The following is a 21,969-nucleotide window of genomic DNA, read 5'->3' as shown; positions in this document are numbered from 1 at the left end:
ACCCGTACCCCTAGATCTTTGTTCAATAACACTCCCCAGGGCCCAACATTGACTGTGTAAGTCCTGCCTGGTTTGACTTACCAAAATGGGACACCTTGCATTTATCTAAGTCAAACTCCATTTGCTATTTCACAACCCACTGGCCCAGTTGATCAAGATATATTTATATATTTTCACATACATTTATTTATATGTATGGTGAATAACAGTGGACCCAACACTGATCCCTGTGGCACAAAGATAGCCATAGGCCTCCAGCCTGATGACCCTCTACCATCACCTTTCTTCTACCGTTGAGCCAAATTTGTATCCAGTTGGCGAGCTCTTCCTTGGATCAGTGAGATTTAACCTTGCTCTACAATCACCTGCACCTTGTCAAAGGCCTTAATTCCATGTAGACAAATCTGCACAGCTCTCATCTACTTTCTTCATCACCCCTTCAAAAAACTGTGTATCAAATTCATGAGACAGAGTTTCCCATGCACAAAGCCATGCTGACTATCCCAAGTGACTCAGTCCCTCTCCAAATGCCTGTAGATCCTATCTCTCAATCTACTGTAACAAGTTATCCACCACAGATGTTCGGCTCATCAGTCAGTAGTTTCCAGGCATTTCCCTGCAGCCTTTCTTAAAAAATGGCACGACATTAGCCACCCTCCAATTCACTACCTATGTCTGTCCGTGATACAATTATCTCCACTAGGCGCCTGCAGTTTCCTCCCTAGCCTCCGCCTCCCACAGAGTCCTTGGATATACTTAATCAGATCCCAGGGATTTCTGTACCTTTTTAATGTGTTTTAAGACTTCCAGCACCACCTCTTCTGTAATGTGCACTCTCTTCAAGACATCGCTTCGTTCCCCAAGTTCCTAGCGTCATGCCTTTCTAGACAGTAAATACTGACCAGACATATTCATTTCCGGTTTCACCCATCTCTTGTGGCTCTGCGCATAGATGACCTCTATCTTTAGGAGACCCCATTGTCTCCATAGTTACTCTTTTGCCCTTCATGTACTTGTAGAATCTCTTTGGATTCTCCTTTACCTTTATCTGTCCCCTTTTTAGACGACCTGATTGCTGTCAAGTGTACTCCGACACCCTCTATACTCAACGAATTCCCTTGATCCCAGCTGCATATACATGTTATATGCCACCATTTTCTTGACCAGGGCCTCAATGACTCTAGTCATCCAGGGTTCCGAACTCTTGCCAGCTTTATCCTTCACCTAACAGGAACATGCTGGCCCTGAACCCTTATTAACTCACTTTTGAAGGTCTTCGCTTATTTAATGTCCCTTTGCCTGCAAGCAGCCTCCCCCAATCAACTTTTGAAAATTCCTGTCTAAGACCATCAAAATTTGCCTTGCCCCAGTATACAACTAATGGACCAAACCTATCCTTTTCCATAGCTAGTCCTAAAGTGCTGCTGCACGAATACTTGTCCTGTCTTATTTCCCAAGAGGTGGGCAAGTTTTGCCCCATCTCTAGTAGGGCCATCTACATACTGCATGAGAAATTCTTTGAATGCTGTTAACAAATTTCTCTCCATCCAAACCCTAAACACCGTGACGGTCCTAGTTGATTAAAGTTAAAATCCCCCTACTATTACAACTTTATTCTTGTAGCTGTCTGCGATCTCCTTGCATATTTGCTCCTCTTTGTAATCTGTCACATTGCCACCCCCTACTAAGAGGGTTATGGATACTGCATCGTTGATGTAATTAAGGTTGAAAAAGATTGTTTCTCATTAATAGGCTATGGAAAGCAGGTGGAGAAGTGAAGTTTGAAGCCCAAGATCAACCATGATCATTTTGAATGGCATAGTACTTGTATTCTGTCTGTAAATACCAACCAAATGCTTGACTTTCACCAGCCAAATGCTCTGACATATAACCTATGTACAGGCATCATCATGTAACTGCAATTCATGCATGATATTTCTGAATTGTGTGTTGGCAGAATACTGTGTTGGACTTGGCAGCATCTTATTTTTAATAGCACTTGTTGCTATTGTGCAATTGCAGTGTGAAACAGCTGTATTAAGTTTGGCGCCAAAACAATTCATCAGCTGTGAGATGTGATTCCATAATTGTGCAGCACTTGTTGAGTAATCCCAAATATTCTAAAAGCTACATAAATGGCACCTTCTTAACATGGTTCATTTACATTCTGTAAGAGCAATATGCATTCTAACTCAGGATCTGTTCTCTGAAAAATGTCTCCCAGGTCTTCATGGTTTTATATTGAATTACCCAGGAGCTTCATGAGCCCATAGTTCCCTTTTGCTTACTCCATGGCAATTTCTCAGTCAATCAGTTGACTTATGAAACTTGGCTCCTGTAGTATGTATCTTTATGATCATTTGAAATCTGGCGTTCTTCAATTTTTTTTTGAGTACAAGACAAAATATTTTGGTAACATACCTTTCTTCAGCCAAGTCCCAAACTACCATATTTATTCCTCCTGTAACCTTGCTTCTTTTGCTAACCATCTTAAAATTATGTCCTTTGATTCTCTCCTCTTACCAATAGAAACAGTTTCTTTCTGGGTACTTTGCTCAGCCTTCTCTAAGGAGAGCAGCCTCAATTTTTTTTTCTATATGCATAATTGAAAATCCTCATCCCTGGAACCATTCCTGTGAATTGTTTCTGCACAACCCTTTAATACATCCTTCAGTGTTTAGATAAGCTGAGTTCATGCATTGTGGGATGTAACTGTACTTACGATCAGAGGATTAGATAGGGTGGACAGTGGGAGCCTTTTTCCTCAGATGGTGATGCCTAGCACGAGGGGACATAGCTTTAAATTGAGGGGTGATAGATATAGGACAGATGTCAGGGGTAGGTTCTTTACTCAGAGAGTAGTAAGCGTGTGGAATGCCCTGCCTGCAAAAGTAGTAGACTCGCCAACTTTAAGGGCATTTAAATGGTCGTTGGATAAACATATGGATGATAATGGAATAGTGTAGGTTAGATGGGCTTCAGATTGGTTTCACAGGTCGGCGCAACATCGAGGGCCGAAGGGCCTGTACTGCGCTGTGATGTTCTATATTTATGCCAAACCAATTCATCTCGTACAGCTGAAAACTGCAAAGAATAGTGTTTCTAGGCTTGATGTTATGTTACTTTTTTTTTGTTCCCCCTGCCTCCCCTCTTTCCTGTTCTTGGCTGCTATTTTAATCAGTTTTTGTTCATCTGTTATTCTTTTGAGTAAGGTTTATCTTCTGAATGATACCCTCAACTTTATTTCATTGTACTTCCATATATTGCATATGGAGAATGTAATATTTGTCTTTCAGCTGCTTAAGCTGTGCGCAGTTTTGGTTCTATAGTAAAATTGAGTCAAATCCCAGGAATTTGAGGACTTTTGATTGCTGAGGAGGCCTCATTCCTAAAACGTGCAGTCCAAATCAGTAGGCCCAAAAAATATCTTGCATCAATCTTTATAATAGAAATCCCAATACTTGCTTCACCTGCAGTCACATCCTGCTCACAATCTAATTTTCTGCATTTGGTGCTCATAATGTGGTCTCCTCTAAATTGGAGAAACCAAAGTCTCAACTGGGTGACCGTTTCGCAGAGCACCTACGTTCTGCCCACAAAAAAGACTGAGCTTCCAGTTGTGTGCCACTTTAACGTACCATCCTGTTCTCCGGCCAACGTCTCTGGCTCAGGCTTGCTGTAGTGCTGCACTGTTCCAGCGAAGCTCCGTGCAAGCAAGAACAACGCCTCACTTTTCACTTTGGACCCTGCAGCCCTTTGGACCATATAGAGTTCAATAATCTTAGGGCCAGAACTCTCCCATGGCCTAGTCCCCAACCCTGTACACCAGGCTTTGTTATCTCACAGTCTGCCATTACACACTACTTATTGTTAGTCACTAAGTCTCCATTAACAACTATTCATTCTCCTAGCCAGATTGTTATCCAGTCCTATGTCTGTCCAACTGTTCTCTCTCTTTTGGGCTTTATCCCCACCTATTATTTATTACTTGCTCCCCCTCCCCACCCTATCCTCTGCATATAAAATGATTGTTTTCCTAGCTACCATCAGTTCTGAGAAAGGGTCACCAGACCCGAAACATAACTCTGATTCTCTTCACAGATGCTGCCAGATCTGTTGAGCTTTTCCAGAAACTTCTGTTTTTGTTTCTGATCTACAGCATCTGCAGTTCTTTCAACCTTCTCCTGAAACTGTTCACAGAATTCCAGCTGTGGTCTTGACTGGTGCTTTGTTATAGTTTTGGCAAAACCTCACTACTTTTGTACTCCATTCCCTTTGAAATAAAGACCAACATTCCTTATGCCTCCCTTATTATGGACTAAAACTTGGATGCTAGCGCTTTTGAGATTCTTAACCACGAGAAAGGGAAAAAGGAGTGAAACCAGATGGATTACCTGGCATTCACAAAGGCACTGAAAACAACAATGCCAAAAGCAGCCCAGTCAACCATGCAAAGGCCTCATTACTGTCATGTGAGCTAGTGCCAAAATTGGATGAGCCATCTCTGACTAGTTAAGCAAGAGCTCGACATAGTCGTTCTCCACAGATTCTTACGCTACCATCACCATCCTTGCTTTAAGAATGTCATGTGCCAGTAGAAAGACAGACTAAGCAGAAATTGGGGCACAGTGGTGTACAGTCAGAGTTGCTGTAGAAGTACTCAACATTGACTTCAGACCCCATGACTTCTCATGGCATCAGGTCAAACATGGGCAAAGAAACTTCTGCTGATTACCATTACTGCCTCCCCCTTGGCTGATAAATCAGTATTCCTCCATATTGAACAGCACTTGAAGGAAGTCCTGAGGGTGGTAAAAGTGCAGAATATGCTCTGGGTGGGGGACTTGAAAGTCCACCACCATGGGTGCCTTAGCAACACTACTACTGATGACTGAGCTGGTTGAGACTTAAGGGGCAAAGCTGGTAGACCAAGTCTTTGGCAGGTGGTCAGGGAATCAACAGATGCAAAACATACTTGATGTCTTGACTGCACAGAATGTGATTTGGTCTAGCCATCTGTCACTTAAGGTGAACCCCCATGTGGCCCAGCTGCTTTGCAAAGACAACTTACTTGCAGGATTGGACCCCAGATGGGAACAGGATCTGCTAACATCAGGATGTGCAGTTATTATCGTTATCCTTGGGAGAATGCCTCACCAGTTTGCCCGCCACAGATATCTCTCTATAACAGGACCTGTAAGAGTAACTGCCACAGAGTCCTTTTGGAGACCAGGTCCCATCTTCACGTTGAGAATAACCTCCATTGTGTTGTGCAGTCCTTCCACTGTGCTCAGGAGGGTAGATGATGAACAGGGCTAGCAACTCCAGACTGGGCATCCATAGAATGTTGTGGGCTATCAGCAGCAGCCGAATAGTGTTCCCAACAAATCTACAACTTTATGGCTGGGCATGTGTCCTACTCCACGTGTTGCCATCATATTAGGGGATCAACCTTTGTTCAGTGGAGAGTGCAGGAGGGCATGTCAAGGCAGCGCCAGGTATACCTAAAAATGAGTTGTGAACCTGACGAAACAAAAACTGGACTGGTTGCATGTCAAACAGCATGAGCAGCAAGTGATAGAGCTAAGTGATTCCACAACCAACGAGTCAGATATAAGTGCTTCGGTTCTGCCACCTCGAATTGTGAATGGTACTAGTCAATTAAACAGTTCACTGCAGGTGAAGGCTGCACAATGCCATCGTCCTCCAGCGCAGCACATCTGTTACAAATGCTTCAGCCTCATCTTTTTCAATCTTCTCGCAGGAACATCACATGGATGATCCATCTTGGCCTCCTGCAGTGGTCCTCAGCATCACAGATGCCAGTATGCAGCCAAATCTGTTGACTCTGTGATTTTAAAAAAAAATTGCTGAAGGCACTAGATATTGCAAAGGCAGTGGACCCTGATGTACTTCACAATAGTACTGAAGTTTTGTGTTCTGGAATTTGCTGTGCTCTGAATCAACCTGTTCCAGTACAGCTACAAGGCTGAGATCTACCCTACAATGTGGAAAATTGCTCAGATATGTCCTACAGTCAAATCCAACCCAACCAGTTATAGCCCCATCAGTTTACTCTCGATCATCAGTAAATTGACACAAGGGTATCATCCACCGTGCTATTAAGAAGCATGTGGTTAGCAATAACCTGCTTCCTGTTCACTTTGGATTCCACCAGAGCCACACAGGTCCTGACCTCATTACAGCCGTAGTTCAAACATGGAGAAAAGAGCTGAGCTCCAGAAGTCAGGTGAGTGTGGCTGCCCTTGACATAAAGGCCACATTTGCTTCGATATCTCCTCCTGCAGCCCCAGAAAATCCTGAGTCATTGGGAATCAGGAGGGCAGAAGGTGAAGAATCACCACTGGTTGGAACCGTACAAAACCCCAAGTCAGTCACCTCGGTTCCAGAACATCTCTGGAGTTCTTCAGGGTACTGTCCTTAGCCCCACTACCTTCAACTTCATCAATGACCTTCAATGACAATGACTGGGAATTGTTCTTCAGTCACCATCACAGTGAAACAGTTTGGGAAGTGTGACAAAAAGTGATGTTGGGCAAGTGGAAGTTGATTGGATACGTAAGGTCAGGTGTTAATTTTTATTGCAGCTTTAATTTGGATTTGTAGTTTGCAACGACATTAGTGCAGATGTCCAGAGAAGGATGGGCCTAGAGTAATGAATATTATTTGATTGTAAGGGCAGTCTGAGTTAAGCTAAGCAGGAAGGTCAAAGGGAGGGTGGGGAGAGAGAGAGCAAGGCTGTGATGTTCTCCTGCTCGATGTGGGAAGACCAGCACAGTTCCATTGCCTGGGATCAGAATATGTTCGAGGTGTCTCCAGCAGCATCCTCTGGAAGCCTGAGTTTCAGAGCCAGGGCACTCCATGTGTGAGGCTGTGTAGTGGGTTCCATGTACAGACAGGTAGTCACTTGAGGCTGAGGTTCCACAGGCAGGTTGGGAATGAATGACTACCAGGCAGGCAGTGCAGGGATCCCCTACCATTCTGCTGAAAAACAGATATACTGCTTTGAATACTGCTGAGGAAATAACTTCTCAGGAAAGTAGCAACAGCCAAATCTGATGCACTGTGGCATGGCTCTACTCTACATGAGAGGAGGAATAAGTGTGGGAAGGCTATATTAATAGGGTTTTCAATTAGAAGAGGAATAGGCACATTTGTGGACGCAAACAAGACTGCAGGATGCTTCTGAGGTGCTAGGGTCAAGAATGTTTCCGAGTGGCAGCAAGACATTCTGGAGTGAGAGGATGAATAGTCAGTGGTTTTGATACACATCCATACAAACAACATGTGTAGAAAATGGAGTGAGCATAACATAGGAAGTAAATTCAAAAGTAGGGCTTCAATATTGTGATTTCAGGAGTGTTATCAGTGCCATGTGCCATGTGCCAGTAAGAATGAAAAAGCAGGTGTGTGTGTGTGTGTGTGTGTGTGTGTGTGTGTGGATTCCTCAGACATTGGGACTGGTTCTAGGAGAGGTGGAAGCAGTAAAAACTAGACGGATTGCACATGGGCAAGAATGAAACTGATATCCTCGGGAGTACTTGCAAGTGTAGTTGGTGAGGATTACCGTTCCTCAGAAACTGAACTGAACTAGCCATATAAATATACTGGCTACGAGAGTAGGTCACATGCCTAGCAATCCTCTAGCAGGTCACTCACTTTGTGACTCCTGAAAGAAAGCCTGTCCACCATCTGCAGGACACAGAAATGTGGTAGAACATGCCTCAAAAAAAATAACCTGCCTGGATGAGTGCAGTTTCAATAGTCAAAAAGCTTGACACCATCCTGGATAAAGCAGTCCACCTAACAAATAGGACATCCACATCCATCCACTCACTCTGCCACTGATACTGAGTTGCAGCTAAGTGTACTAATTACAAGACGCTCTTGTGCAAGAAATTCTCCAAGACTCCTTTGGTTGTACCTTCCAAACCCATGACCACTTCCATCTAGGAAAAGCAAGGCCAGCAGATCTATGGGGACATCATGTACACGTTTCCCTCCAAGCCACTTACCACCCTGTCTTAGAAATATTGCTGTTCCCTTTCTGTTGCTAGGTTAAAATCCTGCCACTCCCTCCCAAAAGTAATTGTGGGTTTACTTATAGCAAATAGACTGCAATGCGTCAAGAAAGCGGCTCACCACCACCTTTTCAAGGGCAACTGGAGATGGCAATAAATGCAGGTCCAGCCAGTGATGCCCATATCCCATGAATGAATTAAAAACAAATCTTTGTGGTCTTTGATTTGCATGGTGTCTTCTATCTGGAAGTTCACTATATATTCTATATATCATCTGTGCTTTTTTTTGTTTAAAAATTGTTATTCAAAATTCTTATTCTCCTTGTTTGTGTTCTAGTTACACTTATCCATCCAAAAGTGTAGCATTCACAAATGGATGCAAAACTTCATTTGAGGTCAAACCAACAATTTGAGATTTATCGTGCCTGTTTTGCTTTTGTGCTTCATGTCCTTGTACATGCGGGATCCTGAACTTTTTAAAATGACCTACTTTTCTGACTACCTTGCCGCCTGTAATGATTTATGCATATCTATAAGACTGTAATACACGGGAGCAGAAATTAGGACCTTCAGCCCATCGCGTGTGCTCCACCATTCAATCATGCCTGATAAGTTTCTCAACCCCATTCTCCCACTTTCTCCTCATAAACCTCGATCCCCTTGACAATCAAGAACCTATCTACCTCAGTCTTAAATATATTTAAATGATCTGGCCACCTTAGCCTTCTGTGGCATTGAATTGCATAAATTCATCACTCTCTCTGGCTGAAGAAGTTTGTCTTGATGTTTGTTTTAAAGAGTCTTCCCTTACTCTAAGGCTCCGCCTTCGGGCCCTAGTCTCTTCTACCAATGGAAACAATGTCCCAACATCTGCTCTGACCAGGCCATTCAGTATTGTGTAAGTTTCAATTGGATCTCCCCTCATCCATCTAAAGGTCGTGTACAGACCCAGAGTCCTCAAACGTTCCTCATATGTTAAGTTTTTCATTCCTAGGATCATTCTCTGGAACTTCTTGTAGACCTGCTGTAGGGCTAGGACATCGTTTGTGAGGTATGGAGCCCAGAATTGCTCACAATACTCTAAATGTAGTCTGACCAGAGCTTTGTAAAGCCTCAGAAGTTCATCCCTGCATTTATATTCTAGAACTTTTGAAATAAATGCCACCATTTGTGTTTGCCTTTCTAACTACTGACTCAACATGCAAGTTTACCTTAAGAGAATTCTGGACTAGGGCTCCCAAGTCCCTTTTGCACTTCAGATTTCTGAACTTTATTCTCATTTAGAAAATAGTCCATACCTCTATTCTTTCTACCAAAGTACATGACCTAACATATTTTCCCACATTGTATTCCACCTGCCACTTCCTTGCCCACTCTCCTAACTAGTCTAAATCTTCACCCTCCCCACCACCTCCATACTACTGTCCCTCCACCTATCTCTGTATCATCTGCAAACTTAGCCAGAATGCCCACAGTTCCTTCATCTAGATCATTAATGTATAAAGTGAAAAGTTGTTGTGGTCCCAACACTGACTCTTGTGGAACACCACGAGTCACCAGCTGCCAGCCTGAGAAGGACCCTTTTATCCCCACTGTCTGCTTTCTGCCAGACAGCCAATCTTCTACCCATGCTAGTATCTTGTCTCTAACGCCATGGGCCATTATCCTGCACAGCAACATCTTGTGCAGCACCTTGTCAAGGGCCTTCTTGAAGTCCAGGATGTCCAAGTCTACTTCCATTTGGCTCTTGGTCTAATCTCCAAGTTACCACCAAACAGAATTCTAACAGATTTGCCCAGCATAACCTCCCCTTGATGAAACCATGCTGAATTTACCCTATTTTACCATGCTCTTCCAAGTATTCAGAAATCTCATCCTTCACAATGGACTCCATAATCTTACCAACGACTGAGTCAGGCTAATCGGCCTGTATTTTCCTGTCTTTTGCCTTACTCCCTTTTTAAACAGGGGCATTACATTACCAATTTTCCAATCCTCTGGGACTCTTCCTGACTTCAGTGATTCCTGAAAGATCACTAACAGCCCCACTATCTCTTCAGCTATCTCCTTTTCACGCTAAGAAGACAGATCTGACGTGTGGCAGTGACTGAGAGTTCAGGTGATATCATTTCACTGAACTTCTGTTCAAAGCAAGCGTAGAATGCATTGAGCTCATTGGGGAGGGGTGCATTGTTGTCAGCTATTCTACTTGACTTTACTTTGAAGCCCCGTTATATCACGAAAGCCTTGCCACAGTCGACGTATGTTCGTGTGGTTTAGTCTGGTATTGTATCTTAGCATCCCTGATGGATTTGTGAAGATCATACCTAGATTTCCTGTGTAGGCCAGGGTCACCTGACTTGAATGCCTTAGACCCAGACCTCAGTAGGCAGTGGATCTTCGGTTCATCCATCGTTTCCAGTTGGGGAACGCTCATTAATTTGGCGCACAATCCTCTACTCACTCGCTCTGAGGTCTTTGACAGTAATGTCATACTCATTTAGGTTGGCACTGAGTTCATGAGTATGGACCAGTCCACCCACTCCAAGCAATCAAATAGGAGCTTGTCCATTACCTAAGACCAGTGTTGTACGACTTTTTGTATTGTACCCTAGTCTTGTGATCTGATTTACCAAAATGCAGGCGGGGATGGTGCGTTAGGCGTCTTTGGTTGTGTAGCAATCATCCAGGGTGTTTGGACCCCTTGTGGGACAGGAGACATGTTGGTGGTACCTTGGAAGCACACTTGAAGTTGGCCTGGTTAAAGTCACTGGCTATGATGAACAAGGCCTTGGGGTATTCCATCTCAAGGTTATTTGGGCAGTGTATATTTCAAGTGCACTCTTCACTTCTGCACGGGCTGGGATGTAAACTGCTGTCTAGATGGCAGGTAGTAGGGATAGTACGTCACCATTCATTGTTATAGGTCCGGGAGCAATAACTTAGTAGGGGCGTCACACTGAGTGCTAAGAGGCGTTGATGAGGAGGCAGACCCCTCCGTCCTTTGCCTTGCCTGAGGATGTTATGCGGTCCTTCTGCTGAATTGAGAAGCCCTCAAGTTTTAAAGCACAGTCAGGTGAAGCAGGAGTGAGCCATGTTTGTTAAACATAGCACACAGCAGTCTAGCTTTAAGTTCCTTTTCTGGCCCAGTGGTACGTGACAACAGGCAATTCTTTCCACCTTCTTAAATTACAGCTAAAAAACAATATTTTACACATCTGCCCTAATATCATCTCAAATGAAACAAGTTGTTGACGCTACTTTGAAGAACCTTGGGTTATTTTTCCTTTATTAAAGGCAACATATTTCTTAACCCAACAATAGAAATTGTTTTGTCACCACAGGATATCATCAAATACTTTACAGTAATTCAAGAGATATGGTAGCTGGCTTGTGCACAGCAAGGTCAAACAGTACTAACACTTGTGATGTGGTCGATTTAATGTGTTTCTCACTGATGTTGGTTGAACGATAAATATTGACCAGACCACTGGTGAGGACTCCTCTAATCTTTTAAAAAATGCTTGTTATTAAATCTCACATGGGTCTTTTAGCAGTGTGAAGTTCCTGGAGTGGGATGATAGCCACAGCCTTGTGACTTGGAATTGAGCATCCAACCAGTGCACCAAGGCTGAGTACTCAGCCTAGTAAAACAGGGCTTGATTTGAAATTGTCCTATTGATGAATCTTCGTAATTATTTAAAACACCAATTTGTGAAAATGCAGGCTGTTATACATGATCAAGTAATTGTGCAAAGTCCACCCTCTCCATTTAAAATCAACAAAGCCTGGAAAATAGCATCTATTGATTGTGCTTGCATGCTTTGTTTCTTGAACTGTGTACATTTAAAGTCCATATACCATCTATTAGTTTATCTTAACTGTTTTAAATACTCCCCCAATATAATCTTTATTTTGAAAAACCAAATATCTGTCATTAGTTCATGGTTTGTAGCATTTTTCCTAAAATGCAGATTTTATAATGGAGAAACGTTTATCAGGTTACTTTTTTTTTCTTTTCAGGCAGAGGAGTAAGGTTATATTACATTGGTGGGGAAGTTTTTGCGGAGTGTCTGAGTGATAGTGCCATCTTTGTTCAAAGTCCAAACTGTAATCAAAGATACAGCTGGCATCCTGCAACAGTATGCAAAATTCCACCTGGTAAGAAAGATTTAATAGGTGCCTAAAAACATGAACTCTTGCTTTCCAACCAAAAGAAACTGGTCCGTATAACAAACTTTGAACTCGTATTCAAAAATGAATTGCTTGTTAATGGTTATATACTTCAAGTTCTGCTTAGAGTATTTTAATGATCACAATTCAAAATCTGTCCATGAACCAGCAGTGCTGAGAGATGTTTGTTCTGTCAGTGGGTTAGCCAAGCTACACAAGCTCTGTATATTTTTTAAAAGAAAACACCTTGATGTGGTCTATAGCTTTTTGCCTTCTAGATGGCGATGTTCTGCCACTTGGAGTTGACTTGCTAATCAATCAGCGAGCGATTTATTATTTTTTCTGTAGTACAACTAGTTGTGATCATTGGAAATTTGTCATTCCTGCATTTGTCCTGATGACTGCAAGATAAAGAGCTTTGATTAGATGTCTCTTCCTATTTTTTATCAACAGTATTAATGGAAGATTAAATTTACGATTTCTTGTACTGTACTTCCGCCTCAATGTATCACCTTAAGTGGAAGAGGTAGAAAATCTTCAAGAAAGTAGGAAATGTCACTTAACAAAACATTTTCTGGATGTTCTAAAACTAAATTATTTTCCTAAAATAAAATACAACTGCGGATGCTGGAAATCTGAAACCAAAATAGAAATTAAGGTGCTGACCTATTTGGCTCGGTATGAGTGAGAAACATTTACCGGCACTACCCTAGCAAGATTATATTTCTGTGGACTTAATTTCCTTGGATTTGATGCACAATTGGGAATGCAAATGCATGCTGCATTATCTCCACGAAATTATTACCAGAGGCTGTTGAAATTACAAACAGTATTCATTTTTCCATAATGGGTGAAATATGATATGGGAGAATTTCACACAAAATCTTGAAATTTCATGTTGGTAATTTGACCTCAATTTTTCTGAAGTGTGAAGGCTAGTTGAATTGAAGCATGTAATGTTGATTCATTGTTTTGAAAAAATGTGTTCATGCGATGTGGATGTAGCTAGCTAGGCCAGCATCTATTGCCCAAAAGGCAGCTTAGAACATAAGAACTAGGAGCGAGAGTATGCAATTCAGCCTTTGAGTCTGCCATGCCATTCAATACGTTCATGACTGATCTCATCGTGGCCTCACACCACTTTCCTACCCTCTCTCTGTAACTTTTCAACCCATTATTAATTTAAAAACCACCTCCTACTTAAATTTACCCAATGTCCTGACTTCACCACACTTTTGGGGTAATGAATTCACAGGTTCGTGACCATTTAAGAGAAGTACTTCATTCTGATCTGTTTTCAACTTGTTACCCCTTATCCTGAAACTGACCTGTTCAAGATTGCCCCATAAGAGGAAATGTCCTGTGTCTACTTTGTCAAGTCCCCCTTAGCATCTTACACCTCAAATAGCTTTCTTATTCTAAATTCTAGAGAATATAAGCATAAACTAGCCAATCTCTCTTCATAAGCCAAACCCCTCATCTCTGGAATCAATCTAATGAACCTGTTCTAAACTGCTTCTAATGCAATTACATCCTTCCAAGTAAGAGGGCCAAAACGTACGCTACTTCAGGTGTGGTGTCACTAATGTCGCAACAGCACTTTGTGACTTTTTACTGCTCTGTTCCTTAGGCAATAAATACCAAAATGCAAGTTATCTTCCATATTACCTGTTGTACCTATATGCTAGTTTTCTGCAGTTCACGCATGCAGATATCCAGATCCCTCTGCATCAATGTAGTCTTAAGTTATCTCCATTTAGATAGTGAGTTGCCTTTCTTGTCTTTCAATCAAAATGGATAACCTCATACTAATCCATGTTAAACTCCATATGCTAAATTTTAGCCCATTCATCTAACCTATCCATATCATTTGTAAATTTATTTCTTTATTGGAGCTTACTTTCCCACATTAGTGTCATCTGCAAATGTCTCTATCATACCTCTGACCCTCCTCTCAAGTCATTAATATAAATTGCAAATAGGCCCAAGGACCAAATCCTGTGGCACCCCACTTGTTACATCTTACTGTGGGCCTGGAGTCACATGTAGGTCAATCCTGGAATGGATAGCAGGCTCCCTTCCTCCAAAGGACATTAGTAGACCCATCTGGTTTTATGACATTAGGCTAGCTTTCTATCCCAGACTTTTATCAAATTCAAATTTCGGCTCTGGTGGGATATAGTTTTCATCCTATTTTTAGAAACAAATGATCGAGAATTACATTGAATAGTGCTACACAAGTATTTTTGACACCTGAAAATATCCATGCACTATGTTAGATCTGGCGCGCACAAATCAATATTGAGCAATACTTGGAGATGTTCTGCAAATGCTACTTGCTCTTGTATAAATTGTCTCTAAATTTATTCTGAATGTCAAGTAAGATGTAATTTGCTATTTTATAATTCTGTTTGTCAGGTTGTAACCTGAAAATATTCAACAACCAGGAGTTTGCAGCACTTCTAGCTCAGTCTGTAAACCAAGGCTTTGAAGCTGTTTACCAATTAACCAGAATGTGCACAATTAGGATGAGTTTTGTGAAAGGCTGGGGTGCTGAATACAGGTGAGAAATTAATGGTATTTCTGCAGTTTTTGTTTCTTGCTTTCTCAATGTTAAGGGGGATTTTCACTGCTGAGCAGTAATTCTGAGCTATTGCATCTAACTTGGCCAAAATAAATAACTATTCTACTTAAGGTAACATGGATCAGGAGTCTTGAATATTTTTTTTCAAAAATCACTTGTACAATAGATGTGATTTCACAGCCCTTTATCCAGCTGGTATTATGAATCCTGTAAAACTTTGCATCGTTAGACTGCACTGGGAGATATTCCTGTATCTGCAGTACAATGCAAGGTTGTGAGCACATGATTACTTTTGATCACGAGAATTATCAGGCATTGTTATGCATCTACTTTGTCAAGTCCTCCTTGGCATCTTACACCTCAAATAGCTTTCTCATTCTAAGTTCTAGAGAATGTAAGCATAAACTAGCCAATCTCTCTTCATAAGCCAAACCCCTCATCAATCTAATGAACCTGTTCTAAACTGCTTCTAATGCAACTACATCTCTCCTCTGGATGAAGAGATCAAAGAATGTATGCCATGCTCCAAGTCTGGCCCCTGACTATAATTGTGACAAAACTGCATTTGTTTTTTTCATGCACTCCGATCTCCTTGCAATAAAGAGTAGGATCATTTGCCAGTCTTATTGTTAACTATGTTAAATCTGTGTTTTGCAGACCAGAATCCTCTGCATACCAAATGTTTGCTAGAGTCTCTTGTCTTTACTAAACATGCTGCTTGTCCGTTCTTCTCTCCAAATTGGATAATTTCACATTTTCCCACATTAACAATCTAACAAAGATAACAAGGTCTAGAGCTGGATGAACACAGCAGGCCAAGCAGCATCAGAGGAGCAGGAAGGCTGACGTTTCGGGCCTAGACCCTTCAGAAAAAAAAAAGTGTAGTTTCCTTGATGGGCTATATGGCGTACTTCCATGTCTTATGTTCTCAACATTCCTGCTTTTGTATTCATTGCCTCACCTAATAAAAGCAAACATCTCATATGCCGCCTTAACCACCGTATCCACCTGACATGTGGTGTTTAAGGATCTGTGGCCGTGCACACCAGCATCTCTCTGTTCCTCAGTGTGCATCGTAGGTCCTACCAGCTGCTGAATACTCCCTTGCCTTGTTAGTCCTCCCAAACTGCATCACCTCATATTTTTTTTCCTGATTAAATCCCATTTGCCACTGTGCTGCCTACCTGACCAGCCCATCTATACCGTAGTCTAAGGCTTTCCCCTGTGTGCAGTTTACTACACTAATTTTTGTGCCATTTGTCAACATTATCAACAGACCTCAAGTCTGCGTGTAGACCATTTAATGTACAAAACAAACAGCAAAAGTCCCAGCATGGAACCTTGCAATATGCCTCTGGTCACAATAACAACCTTTGATCATCACCCTCTGCTGCATGCCATATTTTTTAATCCAGTTTTTCGAATTACCCTGCACTTCTGACCACCTTGACCAGTCTCTTATGTGAGACATTGTCAAAAACTTCACTGAAATCCAAGTAGACAAATCAACTTCACTGCCCTCAACAATATATCTGGTCATTTCAATGAACTCGGTCAAACCTTTCAGACCTGATCTCCCCTGACGAAGCCACGCTGACTGTACTTGATTAATCCTTGCCTCTCTAGTGGACATGAATTGCACAGGGCCTGCAGCAGTTCAAGAAGGCAGCTCACCAGCACCTCCTTAAGGGCAAGTAGGGACAAGCAATAAATGCTGGCCTAGCCAGTGACACCCATGTCCCACAAGTGAAATTAAAAAACGAAAAAAAAGTTGCCCAACTGTTGATGTTAGACTCAGTGGCCTGTGGTTTCCTAGTTCACCCCTGCCACATTAACTGTCTGTGTCAGGGCCCCTGCAGTCCCCTCCCTTGCCTCCCATGGAGGCCCAGGAATTATCCATTTTAAATCTTTTTTTTTTAAGAAATCTAATGCCAAATTGTAATTTGTTCATGTATATCACTCCTCCTCACTAATTTCTATACCAGTGATCACAGGTGCAAAGTACCCAATTAAAATCTCACCTACATCTTCTGGTTCCTTCATCTGCTGCAGACCCAGTCTTAACAGCTATGTCCTTTCGGATTTGACCATGAGTAGTTGTGCTTCTCAGCCACTTCATGGACACTGAAGTCCTCCACAGAGTAAATTCTGTATCCAAGTAGTGTTCAATGAACAGAATACTGATTCATCTGCTGAGGGAGGGCGGTACAAGTTAATTAGGAGGCTTCAAAGACCATTGTTCAACTAAATATCACTGTCCCAGCATCTTTGCTAGGTCTGTCTGGGGTAGTGGTGGGGTTCCTGAATTGTGCAATCGTGGAGCTGCAGACTCTGCCACAGGTTGTGTTGATGAGGCAGGTGGTGGCGTGCTCTGAATTCTGCACGCTGTTTCCACTGCATGTGCTTAGTCTCTGTGTTCTTCATTTGGTGATGCTTAAAGTAGTTGGCTCCTTCGTGGATGCTGCTTCTCCAGTTTGTGTGTTCTAGGGCAAGTTATTTCTGCTTGTCAGTCAGGATGTTGCATTTATTTTGGGGGGGCTTTCAGGATGTCCTTTTGTTTCCTGTACCTTCCTGGTGATTACTTACCATCGTGGAGCTCTGAGTAGAGCACTTGTTTAGGAAATCTTGTGTTGGGCATGTGGACAATGTGGGCCTGCTGGTTGTAGATGGTCATGCATGACCAGTGCTTCAATACTGTGGCTATTGAACTGGGAGCTGATGCTCAAATTGGTACACCTATCCTGCCAGTGGGTTTGCAGGATTTTGCGAAGGCAGCGCTGGAGTAATTCTCCAGGGATTTGAGGTGTCTGGTGTACATGATCCATGTTTCTGATGCAGGTCACAGGTTAGGGGATCATACTCCTCCGTAGACCATGAGCTTAGTGCTGGTTTAAGGTCTCGGACTTGGAACATTCTGTTCCTCGGGCATTCAAAAGGTGCACTGGTGCATTGGAGTCAATGTGGATTTTGTCTGCTCATACTGAGGGGTTACTCCCGTGGTATGGAACATGATCCTTATTGGCCAGGGGCACACCGTGGATTTTGATGGTCCTGGGGCTGTGTTGTATGGCAGGAGCGGGCTGATAGAGAACCTTTTGTTTCCTAGATGCTTAGGGGGTTTTGCTCAATTGGCTGTATAACTGGTTTGTGCTACAGAATGATGCCAACAGTGATGTTTGATACCCAAACCAGCTGAGGTCCTGCCTCTCTAACATACCCCTTGCCTGGGGTCTGATGACCATCTGGTTAAACTTTCCACCAGTCATCTCGTTCTAATCATAGGAGCCCTACGATCCTCTGGGACTATGGTGACTTCACTACAATCACTACCATCAAATATTATTACCTGAAAGTTTACTTTCAGACCACTCACTATCCTGACTTGAAATATATTACTGTTTCTCCACTGTTGATGGGCTAAAATCTGAAATTCTTAGGACTATTGTGGGTCTACATACACCAAATGAACTGCAGTAGTTCAAGAAGGTATTTAGGAATAGGCAGTGAATGCTGGCCCAGTTAGCAAAGCCCACTTAGACTGAATAATGAAAGAAGTGAATAAGGATGGGGTGGACAAGAGGTGATTTCTGTCCACTTGTTGCAATCTGCATTCCTGCCTAGACAGAGTTCGTTGCCTTTACTTTGCAAGTTGGCTGTAGCATTGGTGGGGAGAATCAAATTTAAAGAAGGCACATGGCATGTTTACCTTCATGGATTGGGGCATTGAGTATTAACATGTTGGCAAGTCATGTAGCAATTGTATAAAACTTCAGGCCACATTGGAGTATTGTATAAAGTTCTGGCTATTCACAGTATAGGAAGGATGTAGTGGCTTTGGGAGAAGTTGTAAGAGGTTTACCTGGATGTTGCCAGATTGATGTGTATTAGCTATAAAGAAAAGTTGGACAAACTTGGATTGTTTTCTCTAGAACTTCAAAGGCTGAGGGGCACCCTGAGAGAAGCATATAAAATTGAGAGGCATGGATAGTCAGGAATCTTTTTCTCCCCGAAGGTAGAAATTCAAATTCTAGGGAGCACAGGTTTAAAGTGAGAGGGGGAAAGTTTAAAGTAGATGTGCGAGGCATTTTTTGTTTTAAAACAGGGAGGTGGATACCAGTGGAGGTAGTAGAAGGAGGTAAGATCAAAGTTTGAGGCATTTAGACAGCCACGTGAACAAGTAGGAAATAAAGGGTTATGAACCACATGTAGGCAGATGCGTTAGTTTAGAATGGCGTCAAGGTTGGCACAGACGTAAACGGAAAGGCTTGTCCCTGTGCTATACTGTTTTATGTTCTAAAATGTAGATAATGGCATGCCACTATGTAATTGTGACTGTGAAGTACTATGTTGGATCATTCTCCAAGCTCACTTTAGTCTTTATCATATTTGGCTTGGTACTGCTTTTGATTTGATTTAGTATTGTCACAGGTATCAAGATGCAGCAAAAGGTATTGCTTTGCATGCAATTCAGACAAATCATTACCTTACATAAGTGCATCAGGATAATAGAATGCAGAATAGTGTGATACCTACAGAGGTGCAGAGGTCTGTTCATAAGTCTGGTAACAGTGGGGATGAATGACATGTGAGGCTATTCTTCACCCAGCTAATCCTTATTGGTTACACCCACAGATTCCACTGAGCATTTTTACAGCTATCTAACAACAGTTTTGGAAAAGTTAACTGTGTAACATTAAACTTTCTGGCTGCTTTTGAGGATATTTAAAGCAGCACGATCAAGTAGGGGAAGAGATGTTTCCATTTGTAGTGGACTCCAAAATGAGCGCTATGAATACCAGATTGTCATTCGTAAGTTTTATAAAGAATTCTGGAGAAATTACTTTACCTTGAAAGTAGTTTGAATGTGAAACTTGTGATTATAAGGTGAATAGCCTTTTTAAGGAGAGCCTGGAAAAGTGGATCATTGAGAGAGGAGTAGAAGGACATGATGTTAGGGTTGGATAATGAGTATGAAGATTCTTGTGTGGAGCATAAATTTTTGGCATGGACCAGTTGGGCCAAATGGCTGCTTTATTTGTAAGCTAGTGCTAATGTAGCTAGTGACTACAAGCTTTCATTTATTACCGTCAGTTCTTAGTTTCCATATTTAATGCAGCGGCAACTGCTGTTAATGGGTTAACATATTTAAAATATTTCAGTCGTCCTTTCCCTGATTGTGATATCTTTAATCATCTGCACTTATCGATAAAGAATTTTCTGCTGATTTCATTTGACCTGATCTGTGCCTTCGTCTGTAACTCATTTCTATTAACTGTCCTCAGATTATTAGGAGCATAGAGTATAAGAGCAAGAAGATGCTGAACTTGAATGAGACACTTGTTGGACCTCAGCGACAGTACTGTGTACAATTATGGATGCCTTAGTATGAGAAGTGATTTACAAGAATGGAATCCTGATCCAGGAATAGAATCTTCAGTTATGAGAATTGATTTGAAGAAGTTGGGGACTGTTCTCGGAGGGAAGAAGACAGAGGAGATTTGGTAGACATTTTCAAAAGTTGTGGTCAAGTTGGATGAAGTAGATGGGGAGAAGCTCTTCCTGCTAAAAAAGAACAAGAATGACAAGGCATAGATTTTAGTGATTTGCAAAAGGGACGGAAAAAAACTTGTTACAGTATGGAATGCACTTCTTGGAAATGAGGTGGAGGCAAGTTCAATTGAGGCATTCAAGAGAGCATTGGATAATTAGTTGGATAGAAGCAGTGTGCAAGTGAAAAAGGAGACCAGCACTGGGTAATGTATGTTTGAAGAGTTGGTGCTGGCATGATGTGCCGAATAGCTTTTTTCTGTGCCGTAACAGTTGAGAGTTATGCAAATAAATTGTCTTGTGATAGTTAAAGCTCATGAACTACTTTAAGTGAGGCAAACACCAGATCTTCACCTTTTCTAAAACATGCTTGTTGTGAGTCTTTAAGTCGGGAACCGCAGCCTAATTACTTTAGTACTGCCTCCAATTATAAAGCTAAGAAACACTCATTTCTAATGAAACTTGTAAGTCTACCAAATTCTCCAGAGCTGTTTACAACCAAAGCATTAATTTTGAAACGTGAATGTGTCAAACAGTTGATATTCTGCAATGACTGACGAAAAACTAAAATATAACCAGATAATTGCAACAGTGATGATGGTCAAGAATGTTGGCTAATAGACTGGAATACTGTCTGTTCTTCTTTGAATTGTACTTTGATCTGTTATACCAATCCAAAGAAATTAAAGGTTTCCTGGTTTTAACCTTTTATCCAAGAGTGGGCATCCGTGACAATACAAGGCTTGCTCAATATTGCACTCAAGTATAAATCTGGATAAAGTTCATAGTGGTGTTAGTTATCACTGACTGATAAGATTTTGAATCAATTGGTGATATTATTATTTGAATTAAAAGGGTAAATGCAATTGCCATTTTGGGGCAGGAAGATTTTATTCTTGACAAACTATCTTTTTCCTATTCCAAACCTACCCTGTTAATTTTAAAATCTATTATAATTTAGTCTAACTGTAATATATTGTACCTGCATTACAATGCACTAATTGCTTCAACTTTGTTCTTTTAGACGGCAGACTGTGACGAGCACTCCTTGTTGGATTGAACTTCACCTGAATGGACCCTTGCAATGGCTTGACAAAGTTTTAACCCAAATGGGGTCCCCTTCTGTCCGTTGTTCAAGCATGTCCTAAATAACTATATACTCCTATTTCAGTATCAAGATGGGACTAAACATAAGATGGAGTCCAATCAACAGACTTAAACAGCTTTTCTGTTTTAGTACTTGTGTTATCCCAGAGACTTTGTTTGTTAATACAAAACAAAATCAAAAAGAATGGCACTTGATCTCATCAATTTAAGCACCTTGTTGAGTTTTATTACCCTACACCCAGATTATGACAAATGTATTAGTATCAGTGTATTAAACACGTGAATATAGCTTATGGCTGAGGGTGAAGGGAAAGCTGTGTAAAATGACATTGTTAATGCACGTTGAGTGCCTGAGGTCCATCAATGACATGTACAGTAATTCAATTGTGATTCTACACACATTTAGTTAGGGATTCTTCATTAAATGAAACCTGTATCCTTGTCTCATCCCCCACCAGCCGCCTTCCTGCCTTCAAGTAATTAAAATCTGATGGGTAATTTAATATAATTCATACA

General features: G+C 41.6%; 1 protein-coding gene across 2 annotated transcripts in view; it reads left to right on the top strand.

Annotated features, from left to right (window-relative positions):
• smad2 (SMAD family member 2) overlaps positions 1–21,638 on the top strand; it is a 103,361-nt gene extending 81,723 nt beyond the window's left edge. For both annotated transcript variants that reach the window (XM_048598189.1, XM_048598182.1), the window contains 3 exons: positions 12,066–12,203; positions 14,634–14,778; positions 21,371–21,638. In XM_048598189.1, the coding sequence (XP_048454146.1) occupies positions 12,066–12,203; positions 14,634–14,778; positions 21,371–21,494 (407 nt within the window). In that variant the 3' untranslated portion in view covers positions 21,495–21,638. The remainder of the gene's footprint in view (positions 1–12,065; positions 12,204–14,633; positions 14,779–21,370) is intronic.
• Positions 21,639–21,969: the final 331 nt, after the last annotated feature.

Source organism: Rhincodon typus, chromosome 1, assembly GCF_021869965.1.
Source record: "Rhincodon typus isolate 14 chromosome 1, sRhiTyp1.1, whole genome shotgun sequence".
Classification (NCBI taxonomy): domain Eukaryota; kingdom Metazoa; phylum Chordata; class Chondrichthyes; order Orectolobiformes; family Rhincodontidae; genus Rhincodon; species Rhincodon typus.
This window is presented reverse-complemented; position numbering and strand designations above follow the sequence as displayed.